At 36.9% G+C, this 24,779-nt stretch overlaps 3 protein-coding genes and 1 pseudogene across 3 annotated transcripts; 2 read left to right on the top strand and 2 right to left on the bottom strand.

The window, feature by feature from the left end:
- The first annotated feature begins 8,844 nt into the window (after positions 1–8,844).
- On the top strand, positions 8,845–17,649 carry LOC149383096 (acetylornithine aminotransferase, chloroplastic/mitochondrial pseudogene; annotated as a pseudogene).
- LOC149383097 (uncharacterized) lies at positions 11,023–11,668 on the bottom strand. Its single transcript, XM_089628806.1, has 4 exons — positions 11,594–11,668; positions 11,417–11,509; positions 11,240–11,344; positions 11,023–11,175 (listed from the first exon to the last, which is right to left on the bottom strand). The coding sequence occupies exons 1-4, from the start codon at positions 11,666–11,668 to the stop codon at positions 11,023–11,025; spliced, it is 426 nt and encodes a 141-aa protein (XP_089484932.1).
- A 1,707-nt stretch (positions 17,650–19,356) lies between the features above and the next one.
- LOC149383095 (acetylornithine aminotransferase, mitochondrial-like) lies at positions 19,357–20,111 on the top strand. The gene has a single exon (XM_089629067.1). The coding sequence runs from the start codon at positions 19,394–19,396 to the stop codon at positions 19,865–19,867; it is 474 nt and encodes a 157-aa protein (XP_089485193.1). The 5' UTR covers positions 19,357–19,393; the 3' UTR covers positions 19,868–20,111.
- A 787-nt stretch (positions 20,112–20,898) lies between these two features.
- Positions 20,899–23,518, bottom strand: LOC149383094 (acetylornithine aminotransferase, mitochondrial-like). Its single transcript, XM_089627679.1, has 4 exons — positions 23,330–23,518; positions 22,827–22,921; positions 22,519–22,759; positions 20,899–21,294 (listed from the first exon to the last, which is right to left on the bottom strand). The coding sequence occupies exons 1-4, from the start codon at positions 23,516–23,518 to the stop codon at positions 20,899–20,901; spliced, it is 921 nt and encodes a 306-aa protein (XP_089483805.1).
- Positions 23,519–24,779: the final 1,261 nt, after the last annotated feature.

Below are 24,779 nucleotides of genomic sequence, written 5' to 3'. Positions count from 1 at the left end.
ATGTGTTTTCTTGAATCGATAAAATAACATTTTTTGCCTTAACTGACAATTAAATCGCAAAACTATTATGATTGACCACAACAAAGTGGAAAAAAAAAGTAAAAGATATAAATGAGGTATTCTTAATACAAATTATCCATGGTGTATAAAATTCGTACATTTTATATACATAAAATAAATTGCATTTTTTTGTCCGAGTTAAAGTGTATATTTTGGTCTGGTGCTATTATATGGTTGTTTTTTTAATTGTTTTTATATGGTTTTTTTTTAACACTTGAATTGGCTTTTTATTTTGATCTGATGCTCTAGATGAGGTTTTTTCTTGATTTCTTTTACAGGTCGATGTCAAGCCAATATATATACACGTATATATAGACAAAAAAGCAAAGTGAGGTTTTTTTTTTTTTTTTTTTTTTTGAAACAAAAACCTTCCCCAAACCTCTCCGCTCGTTCAGAAGAAGAGCAGTAAAGGGAAGGAAGGCCAGAAAATCCATTCAACAAGATAAAAAACATTCCGCACAAGGGGCGAAAAAGCTACTAATGAGCCAGTTACAAAGGAATAAAATTTCAAAATACAATAAATATCACTAATCCGACTAGACCAGTCACCGCGAATGTTGTCGCCTAAGAACCATCGAGACCTAATCGCAGGACTTAACCTACTCGAGATTTGCCGAAACATTTCTCTATCTCGCAAACGGAGAAAATCTCCTACATACCCAAGGATGACAACAAGAATAGTCATCCGAGCAGCAACTAGCCATAAAATGGCTTCCAACCTCCAAATGGAGGACCACCTCTTGAAACTCGATACCCGCAAATTAAGCGCCGTTTCGCAGCAGGATCTCGAAAGCTTGAGGCCGGCGAACAACCCAACATCTACTTTATGTATATTATGTGCCTGAAATCCCAAAGGGACATCGGTGGAAAAGCACACAACAATGAAAAGAAGATACGGCTGACTAGCAAAAGAAACCAAACAACCTAAGAGATCTAAAGACCAAACCAGATATTTAAAAACACCACCAACATCTAAATAACTAAAAATTGAAACTACACTAGGCAAAAAGCCATCCTCATACACAAAGAAAAAAAAATACCCAAATCCATCCCCCTCCTCGAAGTCCTAATTCAGGGGAATTTTTGTCTGATCGGAACCGAAGCACTTCAACGGCGGATGAGACGGAGATCTGGATGGTAACTCCAATTTCATCTTCGAGACTCGTCCTTAGCACAGGAAGGGCGGTAAGAACCCTAAAAAATGGATCTGTCTTCGTGGACCGATCACTCCAGATCTGGGCTTTAAACTGCGACAGCGGCTGGTACTGAGAAGCTTCCACCCCCGACATCGTAGAAAGCAAGCTTTGTAGAAGACTCCGGCGAAGACGACGACTTCTGACGGGGCTTGGCGCTAAGACGTAGATCTTTACAGGAAGAGGGAATATAGGTATATGCTCTAATAAGTATGAAATGGCTAAAAACATTTCTCCCCTCCCGGTCAGAGCCGACCGATGCCGACGTCCTTCACCCAGGAGGGGAGCGGCGATTTTTCCTAAGAAAACCTAGGGTTTCAGGGGAGAGCCAATGAGTCGTTAAAAGCAAAGTGAGGTTGCCGAAGAGTCAATATATGCACAAAAATCTAGAATTGTAGCCTAGAATAAGAGCATTTTCGATTTTAAGTTGCTTTAGTTCTAAAAAATAATATTTTATAATTGAATTGAGACCCACTTATAAACTAAAGTAAATGTTGATTTAATATTTTATAATTGAGTTGAGTCCCACTTACAATGTCATAATCATTACTATACACATAAACATAAAAAATGATATGACAATTATACATAAGTAACAAAGATTATCTGAAAATTTCGGTGTCAGTTTCATAATTTAGAAGACTTTAAAGATTTTTTTTTAAAAAAAAAAACTTGACTTTAAAGGATTATTTGTAATTTCAAAATATTAAATAGGTATTTCCGATACTGTTCATTGAACATGAGGTAGTATATATAATATTATCTTCCAACTCTGACTACTTTGTACGTACTCTTCTCATGTGAGATGATGTCTCTGACATGAACAGGTAGTGGAAACTATTAATATCGAAAATAGCGGTCTAGAAGATATATCTAAAGGCCCACGACGCTCGAAGCCTCGTCACAAATGTTGAGAACCGTTAATTAGTCAACAAATTTGGCACGTACGTTAATGACATGGAATCTGTAAAAACAAAAAAGGTTTTTTAAATAAAATACGAAAAGTCTTGGGCAAAAGGAGACGTTTACAGTTTGTCTTCATTCCATATGTTCTTCTCCATCTCTTCATTCATCTTCTTTTTCATACCCAAAATCTGGTGTTAAAGCATTTTTTTTTTCAATATTTACGAGACACGTGATGCGAGTTTGTGATGTGTATCGATTTTGAGTTTCAGGAATTCGAATCTCTTATGACTCCGAATTGATCGTAACGAGTCGGAGATATCTCGTGGTGTTATGACCGAGGTGGAGACCTTCGGAAACTCGACGTAGGTCGTGTGGTTTATCGTGATCTCCATTTTCCTTAGCTGAAATAGATTATACAAATGATGATATATAATGAAATATTCATCTTACTAAGTGAATAACATGAGAATTGTATTTTTCAAGTTCTTTGACACTTTTTTAGAGGGAATGTAAGCCTTTGTTTGTGAAAAGAAATGAGAGAAAGAGAGATAGAGCGAGAATAACTCTTCATCAATTCTAGAGAGAAATGAAGTAGATCATTCATCTTTTGTGTTTTTCTAAATCAAATGTGAGAGATGTGGAATAACTATATCATTATTTTGCGGGTATGTGTTGAATGAATTTTTAGAGAGAGAAAGAGAAGTTGTAGTATTTTGCTTCTCTTAGAATTGGTTGTTCTTTCCTCTACATCATGGATGGTATTTATAGGGAGAGTTGAATTTTGAGTTGTCTCAAATTATGGATTCACACTTGTGGGAACCTTAGGGGCTCAAAACCGTTAGAAGCTTTGCATTCAGAGTCATTTGCAGCTCAACTTCCTGAGCCGTTTCGTGACTCAACCTTAAGAGTCGTTTGGTTGTTTTTTTTATTAGGAGTATCATTTTTCGTTTGTGAAAAATAACGGCATAACACGAAGATATATTGGCGATGATATTATGAGTTCAATCATATCACTTCTACGCGGGACCACCTACCACTAGTCTTCGGCCGGAAAGGTTAATCTTCCTTCGGCGCAGAGGCCCAAGAAATTATCCGACCACATACATCTGTAACAGTTACAATAGTATTGTTGAAGCTTACTTGAACATGAGTTATATTCAACCTTCTGTTTTAGTATATGTAAATTATAAGATATAACCAATCTACTTGAGTCATGAACTTTCTACTATTGTGTTGTTTTTTTTAGCAAAATACTATTTTTTTTTTTGCTAATTCTATCATCAGTATTAAATGTTATCAATCAATTTTGCTTTCTTTCTTCGTTTATTTGTGTTTATATTCAATTAACAACTATCTATAACTATTAACTATTTTTGTTTTCTTTGAGTCTTCATCTTCTTCGTCGAAATCATTGTTATTTGCATTTTTTTATTTTTTTTCAAATTCGCTAAATGGTACTCTGTATGATCGAAAAGCAGCATTCGGAGTTGATGATTAACCACATCATTATTTTTTTATGGTTTTAGATTTCACTTGTGTATGTTGTATAGTTAATTATTGTAAATTTTCTTGGTTAATAATTGCTAAGATGCGGTCGTTTTCATCTTGACCTCCATGTTTTTATTTTTATTTTTGGAGTTTCATTGCACTTAATAATCGTTAATTATTGTTAATAAGTGGTCATCTTCATCTTCTTCTTTAAAATTATTTTTTTTCATTCAATTTTTTCTCGTTTTGATGGACACTATACATGTATTAGGTAGATAGTTACCTAAATTGCGGGATTTTAATTATCACACTTGCTTTTTTTAATTTATGAAAAAATAAGTAAATTAAAATGGGTGATTTTCTAGGAAAGGGCAAAATTGATTTTTTTACAAGTAAAAAAATTTGTCACATCATCAAATGATTATTTGACTAAAATTTATGAAACATTGAGTATATTGAAATTTTAACATTTAAAAATGACTATTTGCTAAACTGTGCCACGAAGATAAGAACTTAAGGTGGTGTTTGGTTTAGTTTTCTAAACTCGTTTTCCGTTTTTAAATTCTGTTTTCTGATTCTAATTTTTAAATTTAAAAACAGATTTAGAATTACGTTTAAGAATATTTTAAATGTTGTTTGGTTATGTTTTTCATTCAATTGTTTTAAAATATAAGAGAGATAAAATAGAAAACAATTTTTCATTGTTTTCTGTTTTCTAAACAAATTTCAAAAAAAACAAAAACGTGATTCTAAATTTGTTTTTAAATTAATAAGCAAACATGTTTTCTAAAACTGTTTTCTAAAATTTAGAATAAAAAAACGGAAAACAAATTTGGAAAAGTTAATCAAAACACCTCCTTAATAGTCCATGTGCATCAGTTAATCCCACATGACAGCTAGGCAGTGGTAATTTAAAATGCGACTACTTCACAGTCAGAAGATTCTTTCATAGAAATTCATTAATTATGTTTGACTCTATGTGAGTATCTAAATAGAAACACTCACGCCGAACAAACCCTCAAAAGTGAAAAAGGCCAAAACTTAAACGTAAGAAAAAAAAAAAAAAAAAAAAAAAAAAAAAAAAGAAGAAAGAAGAAGAAGTAGTAGTGCAAAATATTTTTAAAGTTAGTGTACTTTAGGAAAGAGCCTGAGATTTCTTTTTAAAGTTAGTGTACTTTACAAAATCTTTTGTGAACTCCATGAAAAGAGTGCAAAATCTTTCTAAAGTTAGTGTACTTAACAAAATCTTTCCAAAGTTAGTGTACTTAACCAAATCTTTTGTGAACTCCATGAAAATAAAGAATTTTATTGCACGTTAGGAAAGAACCTGAGGTTTTTTGTTTTGAGTAATCCACCATCTCTATTACAAAATCCCTGATCGATCCCATGAAAAAGAAAGAAGAAAAAACGTCCACAAAGACAAACACCACCTAAAATAGATTAAAATAAACTTAAGAAGAAGAGAAAAAAAAAACTCAAACGGGGACAGGAATTTCGGTCCTTCGCCAAAAATCATGACTCACATCACGTATAATATAGCATGAGAACCAAAACTACAGAGACTCCTCTAACAACACCACATACAGATGTTATTTTGCAGCACTCTTATTCTTGGATTTGTATTTGTTATACTTCAGTAAAAGATGTCCTCTATCTATCAAGGATATTAATTGTCTTCACGACATAACACGTGCATAGCACGTGAAACCTCACCTAGTATATATATATACACATATATGTATATATATTTTACCATATTACTTTTTAGTAGCGTGTACTTGCGCCATTACTCTCAAAACGAAAAGCCAAGATCCAACACAAGGTTTTATTTGTTGTCATTATTTATTTATCTTTATTATACTAAAAGTTGATAATAATAATAATAATAACTAAACAAAACACAAAAGAAAAACCTTTCAAAATTCCCAAATTAAGCTTCGTCTGACTCTGACTCTGAGGGTTTCGGCTTTTTCTTCTCATAGAACTGAGAGCTGTAAGCACTCAAAAACATGCAAATTTCTGACTGAGTGCGGCACCATGGAACTGAATCAAGAACTGAGCTTTCCCTTTTTATCATTCTTCAACTGTAAATTTTTTACATCAGTTCAAATTCAAAACTTGGCTTGGTTTCAGCAAAAATAGGCTGATCGAAGTCATTTACATGTTTCTCTGGGTGAGTTAATTAAAAAAATAACAACAATGGAGATCGATACAGAGAAGCAGAACCTACGCCGACGATGCTGTCCTGGGAATCGCTCCAAGTGGATGATCGACCTCATATCCGCCATCGCCGCCGTGGACACCCGATCAGCTTCCGAGATCGACTTTAAGGATCAGAATTTGATTTCGTCGGAGTGAAAAATATGATCGCTCGGTTGTTGTTCGAGGCGGACGGTCGATTCGATTTTTTTATTTTTTATATTTCAAACAGATGAGATTATTAAGGAATGAAGTGAACGAAACGATAGATTAGGGAAGAAGACAGAAGACATTTGGTAAATAAACAAATAAACATTTGATAAAATTAAAAATAAAAACATTAAACACGGATATTCGACGTGGATATGAAAGGACTGTTATTGACCAATCAAGTGTCAAGTGTCAACCAACCCACTGGGCCCCACCCAAGATATGAAAGGACAGCAAAAGGTGAAAAGCTCTTGCCCAAAACTAAAATAAATAAACTCTAATATCACGGCGAGGAATTCCGATCTCGACCTTCGAAGCCGAATTTTTCCGTCCACATCACGACTCACGTTCATAGCACTAATAATGCACGAGAGAGCCGACTACACACAGAGACACAAATATATTAGACTCCTATTCCTATAATAGTATAATAATATATATGTAATGATCATGTGTATGGCCTTTTGGGTTATTTTGCAGCACTCTTCTTCTTGGATTTGTATTTGTGAATATCGGTGGCAAGGCAAGCCTGAACGGAGGGCTGAATGGTCTTTGATGAGCCTTTTGGTTCATAGCTTGTTTTACTCTCCGGCAGTGCAACTGCGACACATTGCTGAATAGAAGGCATCAACGGAGAAGAAGAAGAGTCGGTTTTCCTTGCTGAAGACATTATTTTTATATATCTTTGCCAAGTTATATAAATTACTGTGAAGGTTGCGTATTTATAGAATGAGGTCGGAGGACCAAAAATATGTTTCGCCGATTTTTTTATAATATATTTTTCAAGACGTACATAAGTTTATGGAGAGAGGTCATCGTGAAGAGGGAAATCAAAGGGAAAGTTTGTGCCTTTCTTTCCGAGTGCTGCTATTTATCACGATTCACGATTTCTCACGATCCACTTAATGAGTGACACGTGGATAAAGTTTTTTGGTGTTTATTGTTTTTTGGGTAGTTGTGCGAATCGTAAATCGTGTTAAAAATCATGGCCCCGTTTGGTTATGTTTTCTATTTCTGTTTTCTGTTTTCTGATTCTAAATTCTATAAAACAGTTTTAGAAAAACTGTTTAGTTATAAATTCAGAAAACAGATTTAGAATCATGTTTCTGTTTTTTTTTAAATTTGTTTAGAAAACAGAAAAAATGAAAAGTTGTTTTCTATTTTATCTCTATACAATTGAATGGAAAACATAACCAAACAACATTTAAAATATTTTGAAACGTAATTCTAAATCTGTTTTTAAAATTTAAAAATTAAAATCAGAATTTAAAAACAGAAAACGAGTTTAGAAAACTAAACCAAACGACCCTTTACTGTTTCTTTTTAGACGATAATCTATAGAATGTGGAAAAGCTCAACACGGAAAAATTTGCGGCAATGATTAACACGAATATTGATATTAGCAAAATAACTTTCTATTTCATTTTGATTTATTTTTGATGAGAGAGAATCTTACATTTTCATGGAAGAGATGTGGGTTTAACGTTATTAATTATTGTTTAGTTTAATTTTAATAAGAATCTTCTAACTAATAATTTAGTTATTGATTTTCAGAAGAAAAAATAAATCAAAATGAAATAGAAAGTTATTTTGCTAATGTTAGTCATTGCGGCAAATTTTTTGTGTTGAGCTTTTCCACATCATATAAATTATCTTTACACGTATGTTTTTATACATAGAGTCCTTCTTCTGCGGGCTTTGCTTTTCTTTCTTTTTTTTCTTACGCGCGGGCCCCATCCCACCTCTCTATTCCACATATAAATTTCAGCATCACACACGTATATTCACCGTGGAATCCCATATTTCATAATATTATATAATACTACACTATATATTGCATTTATTGTATAACATGCTGAATCCATGTGAATTAGTCTGATAAAAAAATTTCCCATGTGAAATTTAAATATTAATTATTTCATAAATAGAAATTTAATTCTTGAAATGTAAACTGAAAATCATTCGTCTAGATTAAAATTAATTGAATAAATTTTGATTAATAAAAGAATGTTAGTAATCAAATTTTCTCTTTCTTTCTAACTAATACTATTAGTATTAGGGGTGTAATCGGGTTGAGTTAGTCGGTTTTTTCATGTGATATCAACCCGAACCGCTACAACTAATTTTTTAGTTTTTAAATCCAAACAACCCGATTGAAATGTAAAACCAAACCAAACCAACCCGAAAAAAATCGGGTTGGTTTGGGTTGGTTTTTTCGGATTATAATTCTCGACAAATGACTTTATAACTCGAATGAAAATCATATACGTATATTATATCTAAAAAATTTTGTCAAATAAAATCAAAATTTTACTTATCTTTAGAAAATTTACATATTAAAATAAAATTTACGCATATTTTTAACTACCCGATTTTCATATAGTCACAAAGAATAAAGTATGATATTGAGTATTTTTTTTTAATTATAATATTATTAAAAAAATGATTTTTTTTTAACAATAGTACATATAAAATATTTGTAATCTTAAAAAAATTAAAGAATTAACACTATCGGGTTGGTTTGGTTCGACCTAATCTCACGACTATAAAAAACCAAACCAACCCGAAACAATTGCGGTTTGGGTTGGTTACAAACCAAATTTAATCGGGTTTTAATGGAGCGGTTTAAAAAAGAGTACGATTTAGTTTGGATGATCGAGTTGTTCGATTTGGCGGTTTTGATGAACACCCCTAATTACCCTAATTAGTATTACACAAACTCTTGTACACATGCTCACTTTTAGGGTTATTCTGGCTATTGGAAGTAATTATTCCATTTCCAATAAAAATGGCATACCTTCCATTGCTTAACGTTCCGTTGGACTTTCCCTTTGATGTCCCTCTTCACGATGACGTCTCTCCACGTCTCTCTCAAAACCCTAACCTTCAACCACCACACGACCGCCTATCTCCGCCGCCGCCAATCGTCTCCGATCGCGTGCCTCGCCGTGGAATCCCCGGCGTCGGCTCCGGAGAGACGGCGATTTCGTTGAGCAGCGGCGACGTGAGGGAGAGAGAGGCCAAGGTTATCGTCGGAACCTACGCGAGGTCGAAACCGGTTTTCGCGAGTGGCAAAGGATGTAAATTGTTCGACCTCGAGGGGCGAGAGTATTTGGATTTGACGGCGGGTATCGCCGTCAACGCCCTAGGGCACGGCGATGAGGATTGGCTTCGTATTGAGAATTGAAGGCTTTAAATAAACTCGACCGTAAAACTTCGTGCGGTGGTTGACCAGGCTGGGAAGCTTACTCACGTCAGCAATCTTTTCTATTTTGTCCCTTCGGTGAGTACTTTATTTCTTTCCTTTTTTTAGTTTCTTTCTGTTTGGTTTAGCTTGAAAATTATATCAGCTCTAATTAGTTTGTGAATGCCTTTTCGCAATTTGCCTAATTGACATAGCAAGTGAAAATTCGTTAAGAGTTTGGTCTTTGGTGTGAGTTTTCTCTCTGGTATATATTTGCTCTGCGTTTGGTTGCTGAGAAAAGTCATCAAGATTGGGAGTCATGCTAATGAGATTGAACATTTTAATCAAGAGTGATATAATGACTTTAGTCTGGGACTTTTTGACAACATAGCGAGTGAATTTCATTTTAATAGCTTGGTGTACATTTTCTTTGTTGTATATATTGTTATCGAGAAAGTTATCAATTTTGTAGAGAATTAGATGTCTTTACTAGCATAGCCTCATGAGAACCATAACATTCAAGAGTCTGATAGTTGAAGTTTTTACCCTTAATGAAGCTGAATGAAAAGGTATAAAAAAAAAAAAGCCAAACTGAATCTAGTCTGAAAGGCATTCCAAGGAGAGAATATTACTTAGAATACCCGTTGCATTTTATTCGGGATTTCATGGAATTGGAGCACTATCAAGCTAATATGAAAACAGTACCATGAATAGAATGAGGTTAAAATATGAACTAGAGTGCCATTATTAGACTCAGTAATCAATAGTCAATAATCGTTGCCTTCTCGTTGATTATCACCGAGTTTAACACTTTGTAATGGTGATATTTGATAGGTAGAGCTAGCACACTACAACAAATACGACAATTACCGACGATTTTTTTCGTCGGTAATAACCCGATAATCGTCGCTAAATGTATTTAGCGACGATTATTATCGTCGCTAAATATTCGTGCCTAAATATATTTAGCGACGATTTATTCGTCGCTAAATATTTACCGACGAGATTAGCGATGATAATTTCGTCCCTAAATGTTGTGATGAGAAGTTTTTTTTTATTTTGTGACAGATAATTAGCGACGAAAAAGTCGTCGCTAATACGTTCAATGTTTTAATAATTAGCGACGACTATGTCGTCGCTAATTATTATTATTATTATTATTATTTTTTTTATTTTTTTCGTCGTTAATTATTAATTTTTTATGGTTTTTTATTTATGAAATTCTAAGATGAAAAATCAAATAAAAAGTAAATTATATTGTCCAAATCAACAAATATATAAAATCCGGTTACGTACGTTTTCGGTTATCGAGAAATATGTAAATAATAATCTATTATACACAAAATATCTAATAAAACACTAGTCGCAACGTTTGCTTTGTCGTCCCGCCGTTCGTTTTCCCCCTCCTCGACGTGAAACGCTCTTCGGCTGGCGTTGAGACTCTGCAAGCTGCGGCGGAACAATGTTATGATCAGTAGACTGACTTGGTCCGCCGGGCGTCGTTTGCTGGCTAGCGTCAGGAGTCCTCTACTGGCCGCCCGTCGGAGTGTGGACGCCGGCCGTCGGAGTCTGCTGGCTGTGGGATGATGGAGCGTGCTGCGAACTCTGCGGAAATTGAGGCATAAACGAGCTCAGGTTGAGGCCGGGCACCTGACTCTGTATTGCCTCGGCGAACGAGGCGAAGGTCGACGTGAACACCTCCTGGGAGATATATCCTGGGTGCGACGTCCCAGCCTCCGAACTACCGTAGACTTCGGCGACTTTAGCCGCCATCCGTGCTCCCTATGGCACCAAACGTCCGACGCCGGTCAAGTGATCAGTCCGCGAACCCATAATATCGCGGATCGCCTGCTGCTCTAGGACGGAAATATCAACGTCCGCTCTTTGTTGCTCAGTCTCCGCTCGCAACGTGTTGAACCTATCGACCAGTCGATCCTGATATAATTAACTAGTTAGTATATATTAATCGAAAAATAAGACAAAATAAATGTAAACTTACATAACGTGCGGAGGCTTCAGGAGTCAGCCATTCGGACTTGTCGGACTGATGTTGGCGCTTGTAGTTCGCAAACAAGCTCTCGAAAGCGCCTGTCTCGGCGCTCTTCTGCATGTAAACAAAACTTCAAGTGTTAGATAATTTTAATGATTTGATGTATCATATAAACATAAAACTTACGTTCTTCATGCGGTGGGTCGAGAACCCAATCGTCCCCTGTCGAGTCTTCGTCTTCTTCTTCGCGCGATTCGCCTTGTTCTTCGCTTGTATGGCCTGTAATATAAGTAAACGTACACGTAAATAACAAATCCTTTAATAAAAGGATAAACACATATTTAACGTAAATGATTTGATTACCTTAAACTCATCGCTCGTATATCGTTGTATCAGCGTCTCCCATTCGTTGTCGAGCTTAACGGTCCTCGGTTTCATCAACCGCGCCACCTGTACGCTGCTCTTGCAGTCGATGTCGAACCATGACCGCAAGGTATGCCTCCAATCGCGAAGACGAGTCTTCGCGTCTCGAATGATTGCCGCATCGACAATCGCCTTCTTCTTCCCGGTTGCATCACCATCGACTCGAATGTTGTGCTTGTCTCGAATCGCTGCTCGGATCTCGGCCTCCTTCGCCGGCCCCACGTTCGCATTCGTCCACCTTGGGACCGTAGGCGAGATCTTGTCTCGGACGACCAACTTGAGCGTGTTCGCGAACGTCGCGAAATCCGGATCCATCTCGCGCTCTGGCTGCAAGAACGACTGAAACTCCTCGTTATAAATAACGACTTCCTTCACCCCGGGGCGCCGTGCACGCTCAGATCGAAGCCCGACCGTCGGCCCACGCACGGCCGGTTCGATATCATCGTCTTCTTCTTCGACGCCATCGCGTACGGGCGCCGACTCGCAATAATTCGGGAGACGGGCTAAGTAGTCATCCCCGCCTCCGCTGCCTCCAGCTCCTGTAGCCGCAGCCATCTGAAATTCAAAACAAAATTTATTTAGTTATGCATTCGTAATGATTTAAATCAGTTAATTTAGTAAGTAAATGAAAAACGTTATATACTATCAATCATCGTCGTCTGACAAATCATCTTCTTCCATTAAATCTTCGTCCTCAGTTTCTTCGTCATCGATAAACTCTTCTTCAATATTTTCCAAGTTCACTCCTTCGTTGCTCACGGGCTTTGGTATCGCAGACTGATGACGCGTCGACAGTGAATCTAAATCTGACGGTTCTACTGACAACTGAACTGAAGACGAAGATTGACCAAGAATGATGTCAATATCAGGAAGATCCCACACATTCGCCAACCAGGACCATTCAAATTATCTTCCAAGTAGAAAACTTGTTTCGCCTGAGTTGCCAAAATAAATGGCTCGTCTTTGTACCATTCTTTTGCCACATACACGTTTGTCAAGTTATTGTCGTTGCGTGTCCTTTTCCTCGGATCTTGGTCACCGAACCAACGACATTGAAATAAGACGACACGACAATCGTTCTGATAAGTCAAGACAATGACGTTTTCTACTTGACCGTAGAAGTCGTGACCTCCTTCACTTGGTACACATACCCCGCTATTCTGAGTCGTTCTTCTGCTATCACGTTGACGGGAGATAAATTTAACTCCGTTCACTACACAACGCGGATACGTCTGTGGTGCGAAATGTGGTCCAAATGCCAATGCATATAATTCGGAGGATAGGGGTAATCCGTCTTGGCTCATGCGAAATACCTACATATAACCATTAACGAGTCGGTTAGTGTCGAAGGGAGTTTAATCATATTCTTTAAGTTAGTCAAATACCTTTTCCCAAAACCATTTTGGGAACTCAAGTCGATGCGCTTCTTCAACATCTGGTCGACCTTCTAATTCCATGAGATCTATGTGTTCACTGAAATAAAATTCATGTTCATTTAATACATCACTTCGTATAAATAATTGAAGTTCATTTATTTCACTCATTTACCTCATGAAATCGTCAATTTCGGGACAATTTCGTAAAATGTACCACTCAGCGAGCAATCGTATATTCTCATCTAAGCGTATCGTGGTCATCTTCCCGTAAGGCCGACAACTTGATGACTGAAACACCGATAACTCCTGTTCGACACCTTCGAAGTTAGACGCGACGTCTGTTCGTTGGGGCATGTTGAAACGATTCTCAACGCCTTCTAGATACCTTGAGCAGAATGTCAATGCTTCGTCTACAACATTGGCTTCGGCAATTGAACCCTCTGGTCTAGCTCGATTACGCACAAAGTTCTTGAGCGTTCCAAGGTATCTCTCAAATGGATACATCCACCGCATATGAACTGGACCTCCGTTAATTGCCTCCTCCGGTAGATGCATTACCAAATGAACCATGATTGTGAAGAAATCAGGCGGGAAAATTCGTTCCAGCTTACACAATATAAGCTTCACATCCTCATGCGCCTTCTCAATGTCTGAAATTACCAGCGTTCTAGAGCAAATAAGTCTGAAGAAGTTGCAGAGCTCTATTATGGCATCTCGAATGGTTCGATCCAGAAAATGACGAATATCAGGAGCCAATAGGCGCTGCATAATCACGTGACAATCGTGAAACTTCAAACCCGTCAACCTCCCATCCACGGTAACATTCTTCTTCAAATTCCCTGCAAAACCATCGGGAAATCTGACAGATCTCAAGAACTCAGTAAACCGCTTCCGTTCTGAAAGTGTCAGAGTGTATGACGACGGCGGTTTCATCCATCTATCTAATTCTTGGTACAAATGAAGCTTGTGCCTTATGTTCCAGTCCGCCAAAGTCAACCGCGCCTTATCTGTGTCTTTCGTCTTCCCCTCGATGTTCAGCAAGGTACCCAGAAGATTGTCACATACATTCTTTTATATATGCATTACATCGAGGTTATGCTTCAGCATAAGACTCGACCAATACGGAAACTCGAAGAAAATACTTTTCTTTGTCCAATTCAGCTCACTCGCATAGCGCTTTCGTTTCTTCCCGCCGAAGTCAGGGTGCTTCCCCGGGGTTGCATCTCCCACTAATCGCAATTGTCGAAGTATGTCGCTCGCTGATTTTCTCACTGGTGGTGGTCGTTTCTCATTTTGTACCTTGTACAGTTTGCTCTTCCTCATCGGGTGTAACAACGGCAAGAATCGACGATGATCGCAGTAAACAATCTTGTTTCGAGCCTTAAAAGATGGTGTGTCGTTGTTACACGTCGGACAAGCAAGGTACCCTTGACCACTCCATTCCGAAAAACTGCTTCTCGCTGGAAAATCATTCACCGTCCATAGTAGTACGGAAAATAACCTGAATAGCTCACCGGTCGAACCATCTCTCAACACAACACCGGTTTCCCACAATTCCTTCAGCTCATCAATCAGCGGTTGTAAGAAAACGTCCATGTCTTTTCCCGGCGCACTACGACCTGGTATAAGCAATGTTAACATCAAGTACGATGTTTTCATGCACAACCACGGCGGTAAATTGTACGCAGTCAAGACTACCGGCCACATACTGTACGATAAACTCATGTCACCAAATGGGTTGAAACCATCGGCGGCAAGTCCAAGCCGGACGTTCCTCGGTTCTGCCGCAAACATGGGATATTTTCGGTCGATCTTCTTCCACGTTGCTCCGTCTGCAGGATGTCGCAGTACACCATCCTCCTTAATGCGTTCATTCTCGTGCCACTGCATCTCTAGAGCTGTGTGCCGACTCGCGTACAGTCGCTTAAGTCGATCTTTCAGTGGAAAGTAGTGCAACACTTTATGCGCTACTTTTTTTCCACCGTCTTTCTTCAGCCACCGGCTCTCATTACAAACTGGACACTCGTCTAGATTGGCGTTGTCCTTCCAAAACAACGCGCAATCGTGTTTGCAGACGTGAATCGACTCGTAACCCATACCAAATCAACGCAATTTCGCCTTTGCTTCATAGTGTGACTCTGGAATCGTGTTGCCGATCGGATGAGACTTTTTCAGTACTTTCAGTAGCTGATCAAACGACTTATTCGTCCACTTGTTCATCACTTTCAAATGCATCAACGTGACAACAAAGGAGAGTGACGAATACTCCGTACAACCCGACCATAATTCTGTGTTCAGGTCGCTGAAAAGGTCATCGAACTGTCCACTTTGGTATTCTGCATTCGGGTCAATACTGTCATCGTCACCGTCTACGTCGTTGTGATCTAAGATATCGTGTACAGCATCAAACATCCCGCCTCATCCTCTATAATCCGTCTGATACTGCATTACGTCATCTTCTTCATCCCCGTGAAAGTTCCACCTCGTGTAATTCCTCTTAAATCCTCTGATAAAGAGATGATTCTCTATATCAGGAATTTTTTGTATCAACACGTTGTTACACCTCTTGCATGGACACTTAACTCGTCCTTCGATGTTTACGTGTTGTCGGGCCATTGTCATGAACTCTGTCATGCCAGCCGCAAACTCAACGCTTAAACGTTGGTCCTCGACTATCCAATTCTTATTTGGATAACTCATTTTACCTATAGATTGAACATTTCAAAATTTAGTAGTTTTCGGATTTTATTTTATAATTTCACGATCCTACCGAAATTTCGGCAGAACCTCCTCTATAAACTTAAAAACCCGGCATCAAGCCTTTAACTTAAAAACCTGCATAGAAACATCCTAAAACTAATAATAAATCCAACCTCAGTGGTTCGATTATTAAAATTCATAATCCATATCAACTAATTAATTTCACATTTTTAATCATTTGTAACAAGAATTAAATACAATTTCATTTAATTTACATAAACTAACTAATTGTTTTTACATGTTTTTACATAATTTTACCTAATATAAATATTTATAACTAATTTAAATATTTATACCTAATATTAAAATTTATAACTAATTTAAATATTTGTGTAAACAAAACTAATTTAAATATTTATAAAATTTATAACAAATATATAATTAATTCTATAAATATAAATATTTATACTAAATTATGTAAATATAACTAATTAATTCATTCACATTTATAACTAATTAATTCATTTATATTTATGACTAATATATAAATAAAGTTATATATATATATAAATAACTAATATATATAACTAATATATTAATTCTATAAATAACTAATATATATATATATATATATATATATATATATATATATAAAGTTATAAAAAAAAACTTACCGTGACAGATGACGGCGCGCGGGAAGCGGGGAAGAGCTGCCGGACCGGGGCGGACGAGGACGAGGACGGCGTCGGCGGTGTAGCGGCGACGGCGTCGGCAGCGGAGCGGAGGAGAGGAGCTGCAGACATGAGAGAGAAGTTAGGAGAGAGATGTGAGGATAGAGAGAGAAGTGAGGAGAGAGAGACTTACCGGGGAGGACGAGGTCGGCGTCGACTGCGTCGGCGGCACACGGCGGAGGAGGGCACACGGCGGAGAGGAGAAATCAGAGAAAAAGAAATGGCGATTTTAGGTTTTGGGAGCGAATGAGGGAACTGGGTCGCGATCTGGTATTTAAAGACATTTAGCGACGATTTTATCGTCGCTAATTGATTTTATGTCGTCGCTAAATGAACTTAAATCACCAGACATTTAGCGACGATTTATTCGTCGCTATTAGTATATTTCACATATTTAGCGACGATTTAATCGTCGCTAAATCATTTCGTTTTAATTTAATGGGAGAGATTTTTCCCTCTTTAAAATTCGTTCAAATTCGAAATCATTTAGTGACGATTTAATCGTCGCTAAATTTATAGCGACGACAAAAAACTATTTAGCGACGCGAAAATCGTTGCTAAATGTTTTCGTTTTAATTAAATAGGAGGGATTTTTCCCTCTTTAAAATTCGAAATTAATTCTACATTATTAGCGACGATATTATCGTCGCTACATGAATTCACAAATAATTAGCGACGATAAAATCGTCGCTAATTATTTTCCCGCGAACTTAGCGACGACAAAAACGAATTAGCGACGATAAATTCGTCGCTAATTATCTTTGCCGCCAACCTTTAATATTTTTGGCACCAAAAAATCAGCGACGCTATTATCGTTGCTAAAAGGGTGATTATCGACGATTTATTAGCGACGATTAAGTCGTCGCTAATAGTTTCGTCGCTAAATGTGGTATTTCTTGTAGTGGCAGAGCGTTTGGTATCAGGCTCATTCGCGGACCGAGTGTTCTTCTTGAACTCGGGGACCGAAGCGAACGAGGCGGCCATCAAATTTGCTCGGAAGTTTCAGAGGCATTCGAACCCTGAGTCCATCGAAAATCCGGCCACGGAGTTCGTGTCCTTCACGAACTGCTTCCACGGGAGGACGATGGGCGCTCTGGCTCTGACGAGCAAAGAGCATTACAGGACTCCGTTTCAGCCGGTGATGCCCGGAGTGAGCTTCGTCGACCAAATTTTTGCCAAGGAAAAGTGAAAATGGTGATGATGAGTTGATTGAAGATCATAGTTCTAATTGTCTTTGGAAGCCAGTGAATATATATATATATATATATATATATATATATATATATATATATATATATATATATTCTATTTTTTCAAGTTGATTTAAAATTTAAGGGAAAAAAATGATAGTAGATTATGTACTACATTATATTCGCATTCCTGATTAGATATGTTAAGAATAAAATGCTGCCCCTCAATGTAAAATACTTGGAATTTTTTTTAAGGAAATTTGAAAATATAAAATATTTCAGCATATTTTTTTAAAACTTTTTTGTTTCTTTTTTTACCTTCAAATCATCGTTGATCCAAGGAAATGTTAAGGATCACTAGTACAAAAAAGACATTTGGGTGCGACTTTTTTCGCACCCAAAAGTCAATTTTTGCACCCAAAGATATCTTTAGGTGCGACTTTTCCGCACCCGAAAGTCCGCACCTAAAAGTCTTAGGTGCGAAAAGTCGCACCCAAAACTCTTGACTTTCGGGTGCGACATTTAGGTGCGACTTTCCGCACCTAAAGTCGCACCTAAAAAGTCACCAAAAATAAAAAAAAAATGCCGGCTTTCAGGTTTGTTCTTATCTCTGTCGCCGCTCCTCGCCGCAGATAAGAACAAACCCGAAAGTCGCACACACACATATACACACACAGAGAGAGAGAGGGACTGGTCGGAGGCTCGAGACTGGTCGGAGGCTCGGGACTGGTCGAAACCCGCAAATGGTCGGAGGCTCGGGACTGGTCGGAGGGGCTGCAGCGGAGGGGCTGGTCGGAGGGGCTGCAGCGGAGGGGTTGGTCGGAGGGGCTGGTCGGAGGCTGAGAGAGAGAGAGAGAGAGTGTGTGTGTTAGAGAGAAGGGGGAGAGACAAAGTGAGGATGAGAATCTAAGAGTGAGGGGGAGGGATTACCTAGCCGGAGAGAGATCACGACGACGAAGCTCGGAGTGGTGGCGGCGACGGAGCTCGGAGTGTAGTGGTGGTCGGAGAATTTGTAGGAGAGAAATCGGAGAGAGAGAGAGGCGAAATGAAATGTTTTGGCTCGGATATAATGAAAACCGAGCAAAAATTTGATTTATATAAAACTTTGAATTTGGGTGCGACTTTGTCGCACCCAATGACACTTTTGGGTGCGACAAAAGACCTGTGTCAGTACTTTTAGGTGCGCCTTTGTCGCACCCAATGATTTTTGTAAAAAGAGGGGGAAAATTTGACCGCGAAAAAATTTGGACATTTGGGTGCGACTTTGTCGCACCCAATGACACCTTTGGGTGCGGATTTCCGCACCCAATGATATTTTAACCAAAAAGAGGGGGAAAGTTGGCCGCTAAAATGTTTTCAGTCTATGGGTGCGACTATGTCGCACCTAATAGTTTTGATAGACTTTTGGATGCGAAAAGTCGCACCCAAAGTTAAAAAAATCAGCGAAAATTTTCATATGTTTGTTTGAGTTTTGGGTGCGAAAAGTCGCACCTGAAAGCCTTATTTGGTGCGAATTTTGGGTGCGAAAAGTCGCACCCGAATGTCTTCCGCACCGGAAAACTGTATTTGTAGTATTTTTATCTTTTCGGGTTCCAAACGAGGGGGTAAAAAAATGATAGATTGCATTTCCAACTATGTAATATCGGTACATTTTCTGGCTCGGGTTTGTGTAACAGGTCCAATGTGGTTTGGGCCAAACGGGGTTACCTATGGGCCCACGAGGCTTACAGTGTTTTCCCCGACATGATGACTCTGGCCAAGCCTTTGGCCGGTGGATTGCCAATCGGAGCCGTGTTGGTCACCGAAAGAGTCGCTTCTTCAATAGCATACGGAGACCACGGAAGCACTTTCGCCGGCTCGCCTCTCGTCTGCAAAGCGGCGCTCGCCGTTCTCGACAAGATTTCGGACCAGAGTTTCCTTAGCGAAGTCTCTCCAAAAGGTCTCTACTTGAAGGACCTTTTGGAGAGAAAGCTCGGGGGAAATCCCCACGTGAGAGAGATTCGAGGGCTAGGATTGATCGTCGGGATCGAGCTTGACATGCCCGCGAAAGCTTTGGTCAACGCGTGTGAAGAATCTGGGCTTCTCGTGTTGACCGCTGGGAGTGGAAACGTCGTGAGGCTCGTTCCGCCGTTGATCATCACGGATGAGGAGCTCGATCAGGCGGTCGAGATTTTGAGTCTAGTGATACCGGTTCTTGACGAAAATGGTTCGAGCTAGGGGAAATAGTTGCCTTGTTTGAGAAGAATCAAATGAAGTTATATATGGAGTAGACATTTTTGAAATTATAGCAGTTGTAATTTAGTTACACTTTTTCCATTTAAAAAAGTATTTATTTTCTTTAAATGTTATGGAAAAATTTGAAAAGAGGAAGTTGGATGGATTAGAATAAGAGGAAGTTCTCAAATAGTTGTAAGGTAAATATTTTCATGCTATGTTTAATGGGTTGTTTTCATTATATAAAAATCGTTAACTAAGTTGTTTACATTTCCAGCAAAAACCAAAAATAAAATTAATTGACCTAAGTCTACTTGTTCAAGCAAACATCAATTTGTTTTCTAGCCATAGTGAATAATAAACTTGAACTAATTAATCGACCTTAATTATTATTATTCAGATCAAGGATACACATAGACCTTAATTATGTAAGGAACAAACCAAAAAGACTTGGTATACAATTTGAAAAGAAAAAAAAAATAAAATGAAAAACACCAAGTCAATCCGTACGAGACGTAATTTAAATAATAAGGATCTTGCTTGCAAAGTTCAATAACATCCAAAACAATGGAATAGTTCACATAAGATCGAGGAGAAAATGGCTTCTAGTTTACTTCCCAATGTATCTGATATATTTCTCTTTCTGTTATTTTTGTACGAGAAAGTCCTCATAGCGACGCATCATATATATAAAGAGAGTATATTATTAAAAACTTAAAAGACTCGTGGACATAAACACGGAGACTTATATTTATAAAAATTATTTATGAGCGACATTGATATTGTACCGACAGAATGAGAAGCAGGAATATAAAATGAGATAGGAAAATGACACACACAAGTAATTCGCGTGCATAATATTATTAATCTACGCGTGTCCTATTAGAGATCGATAATTAAACTAACCACCAAGAACAAGTGTAGCACATTCCTTTGCTTCACCGCGAAGCTCTTCGAGCGGCGAGGTTGGACAAGGCAAGAGTCTAATAACCACACGATCTCGGTGAGTGGTCACACGTATAAAACCCGATATTTTAGAGGCCTTTTTCGATGAGACCCGAGGCTGCTTCACGGGCATAATAATAGAGCTCAATTTCTACTAACAATCCAACGCGACGTATTCCTTTCACGTACGGATTTTCCTTTACCTCTCTCTTCAGTACTTCTACGAAGAAATCGCCCTTTTCGAGAACTTCCTCCGAGAATATGGAAGTAACATCGTCGGAGATCTTACCCAAGTACTCATTGGTTTCTATGAAGATCTCCGAGTCCATGTCGTAGTTGCTTAAATGGATGCTTTTTGGCGCTATGAGAGCTCCCATAGTGAGTCCTTTGCTTGACAATGGTGCATTTATTGTCATCATGTGTGGTGATACACCGTAAGCCTCGTGGGCCCATAGTTTGCCCGTCCGGCCAAATCCAATTTCACTCTGCGCCAAATGATTAGAGTTTTAAATTTTGCATTTGAAAGGTTTTTTTTTTTTTTTTTTTCAAACGTGGGCAGTACGACGAAAATTTGATTAATAAGTATCCTTATAATGAGATAATAGGAGGTATTATAAAAAAAAAAAGGAAAAGAGGAACTAGGAAAACAATTTTCTAAAAAAAAATTATTAAAATCAAAGTATCACATACATAACTCTCAATTTTGATCTAATGACGAGATAATGTTGGGTGTTTATTTATTCTCTCTCGTAAAATAAAGATTTTTTTTATTTTTTTTATCGCAGGATCCGAATCATTTGTTTTTGTGTCCATATCCGATCAATATAGGGGATCAAGTAATTGCTTTTAACTTTTTTTTTTAAACAAGAAAATATAATATTTAAAAAAATATTACATAAAAGAACCCTCAATTGTGATCCATCCTGTGTTTATTTATACCCTATAAAAAGTCTTTTTTTTTTTTTTTTTTTTTTTTTTTTTTCCTTAGTTGGTGTCATTTGTCCCCCTTTTGTGTGTCCATCAAAGTCCCTCCAATCAAAACAGGGCACATTATTATATCTTCTTTTTAAAATTAACTTAAAAACTAAAAACTTGATCCCTTTGTCTCCATTAAAGTCCCTCCATTAAAAGAAGATATAATAATGTGACCTGTTTTGATTGGAGGGACCTAGTAGGACGCAAAAATAGAAATACACAATCATTCCCTGTTCAACATTCTATCAGGGAAAAAAAAAATTATATATGTTTACACTAGTTTTAAGCAACTCTAATCCTAGATCTTATTGACTTTTACACGTACATATATATTATTTAAATGGAAAACAAAAACTCTTAAACCATATAATTAGGCAAACATCGACTATAATCATCGTCATGGACCTTATAATAAGATTTTATTAGGCTATTATAAATATTTATGCATATAAAAGCCAACGGAAATCATTGAAGTAATCCGAGTTATTTAAAGAAAATTGTGAACATAAAGTTTTATAAATCACAAACACAAAAATGGAACTTTGTTTTAGTATTATTTTTTTTATTATTATACGAGTGTAAAAACACATGAAGGATTGTGTCAACAAGTAAATATTTGAGAGTTTTTTGTTTGTACATTTTAACTTTTTCTTATAGTAATAATTTAAAACACTACGTATTAAAATTATTGTATCATCGCATCAAAAATAAGGTTTTTTTAATGATGTTCTAACCTCATCAAACACTAGAAGAGCCCCTTCATGATCGCAAGTGACGCGTAAATATTTCAAGAACTTCTCCGTTGTTTCGACTGAACCATCGCCGTTAAGATGAAAGGGCTCCACAAAAACAGCGGCGGGTTTCGCTTTGCTGAACAACTTTTGAGCGGCTTCGATGTCACCGTACTCGATGAAATGCCCGAATAATTCACTTGGCTTCGCGACTTTGCTAAGAGTCTTTTCGTGTAAGCTGTTCCTGAAAGCTACGAACTTAATCTTTGAATCAATACCGCGTTTTTTTTATTTGATGCTCTCTTGCGCACTCCACGGCTGCTTCCAAAGCTTTTTCACCGGAACTTGTAAAGCCGATGCGATGACTCCTGAAATTTCCTTGAAGAAGTCTCCATTTAACTTGTTCCTATACACATGAAAAACTCATATATAGACTCGTTTAAAAAAAGAATGTTTGTCATAATTAAATAGTAATACGATTTTATCCATATATTGTAAAGTATCACAAGGGTACGTATATCTTGAAATCAAGTAGATGACGAGAAAAGTAAATTTTTACCTTATAAACTTTGTTAAGCATGTTTCTTTTATATTTTGCACGTGCGAATCTTAATACATGCTAAGGGATTACACCGTCATTTAATTTTTTTTTGGACCAAAATTCATTGATTGTTTATAATTCCGAAATTTTGACAATTTATTGACTAACTTGTCAATAAATAACTGTCAATAAAATTTGTATTTATTTACAGTTTTGGTATAATGCTATATAATAACGAACGAATCAAGAAGGCTTTGTTAAATTATTACGTACCTTATGTGGGTCAATAGAGTTCCTCATTCCTTCAGTTCCATCGCCCTGCGTTATCTCTGTCACCGTGTATTTATTCCGGATAGTTCTAATGAGGTTGGACGGAGCTTTTTTTGTCGGATTGAATCGACGATGGAAATCGCTCGATGGTGAGATTGGATTTCTCATAGACACCAAGAAAGAAGAAGCCATTTTTTTACAAGATTTGTGAGAGATATAGCAACGCTTGTATGATGTATATATAGTCCCGAAACCAGATTAATAAACTCTGTACACGCAATTGTTTAATTATTTCCTTCTTTTTAATTTTTTTTGGAACTGATTTTATTTTATGTTATATAAGACGAAGTCCTTTACTTCGTAACGGAAATCCATGCATATGCAATCATAGAATGGTTGCCTCAATAATGAAAATGGAATCTATCATATGCTCTTTTCTTATAAGGAAAACAATGCATGTATTATTGTGGCAAGATTCGACTCTAGTACATATGTTTTGCGGTATGAAATTCCATCTCCAGTTTCAACCTGTCCATTTATCATTATTTATAAAGACTCAGTTATATAACAAAAATTAAAAGACTTAAACTTATATAACCTTAAAATAATAAAAAAAAAAAAGTAAAAAAATATAAATTAAAATAACCTTAAAAAAATAGCGAAGTAAATTTTGAAACTGATTTTTTCAAGTCCTTTAATTATTTTATTTATCTAATAAATTTTTAGTTGGTCTTTTTCAATAAATAGCTTCAATTATCAATGTTTACAACAAAATTAACAATTGACGGCTCTAGAATTTCTCCATTATACTCAAATTGGGATTACCTAAACTATGACTACCTATTTTCATGAAGTACAAAAATACCCTCACTTTTAAGAAAATTTTATTTTCTTTCTTATTTCATGAACTACCTATACTGCTTCAACTCAAGGAAAGAAGGTTTGGCTTCAGCTATCTTCTACTCTCTCTTTTCGTTTTTCAGTTCGTCATGAGTAGGAGTTGTTCATCTTCGTTTTTCAGTTCGTCTTTTCACTTTAGGGTTAGAGATTTTCATGAAATTTTTTTGGTCCTATTACAAGTGTTTAAGTCTTTGAATTTCTGTGGTCTTTGAAGTTAAAAAACAAAGAAAAAAAGATTCTCGGGGTTCTGGAAAATTTGGAAAAGTTTCTGAAAATTTCTGAGAATTTGATGAAGATTTATTGACATTGTTACATTTTTATTGACATTAATGTCAATAAATCTTCAACGATTCTGGGAAAATCCTTTGAAGATTATATTGACATTGATGTCAATAAATATTCATTTTTATTGACATTAATGTCAATAAATCTTCACAGTTTTTAAAAATATTTTTTGTTATGATTTGTAATCTTTATAACGGAAATTAACAATCCGATTACACTCTTTTTATACGGTAATGGGTGATATTTTAGTGTATGTCAAGCATAATGG

Source organism: Urtica dioica, chromosome 10, assembly GCF_054948205.1.
Source record: "Urtica dioica subsp. dioica isolate 48M chromosome 10, U.dioica_male_clone48M_v1_H2, whole genome shotgun sequence".
In the NCBI taxonomy this organism is placed as follows: Eukaryota; Viridiplantae; Streptophyta; class Magnoliopsida; order Rosales; family Urticaceae; genus Urtica; species Urtica dioica.
The sequence above is the reverse complement of the archived record's forward strand: the minus strand, read 5'-3'. Positions and strand labels throughout refer to the sequence as shown.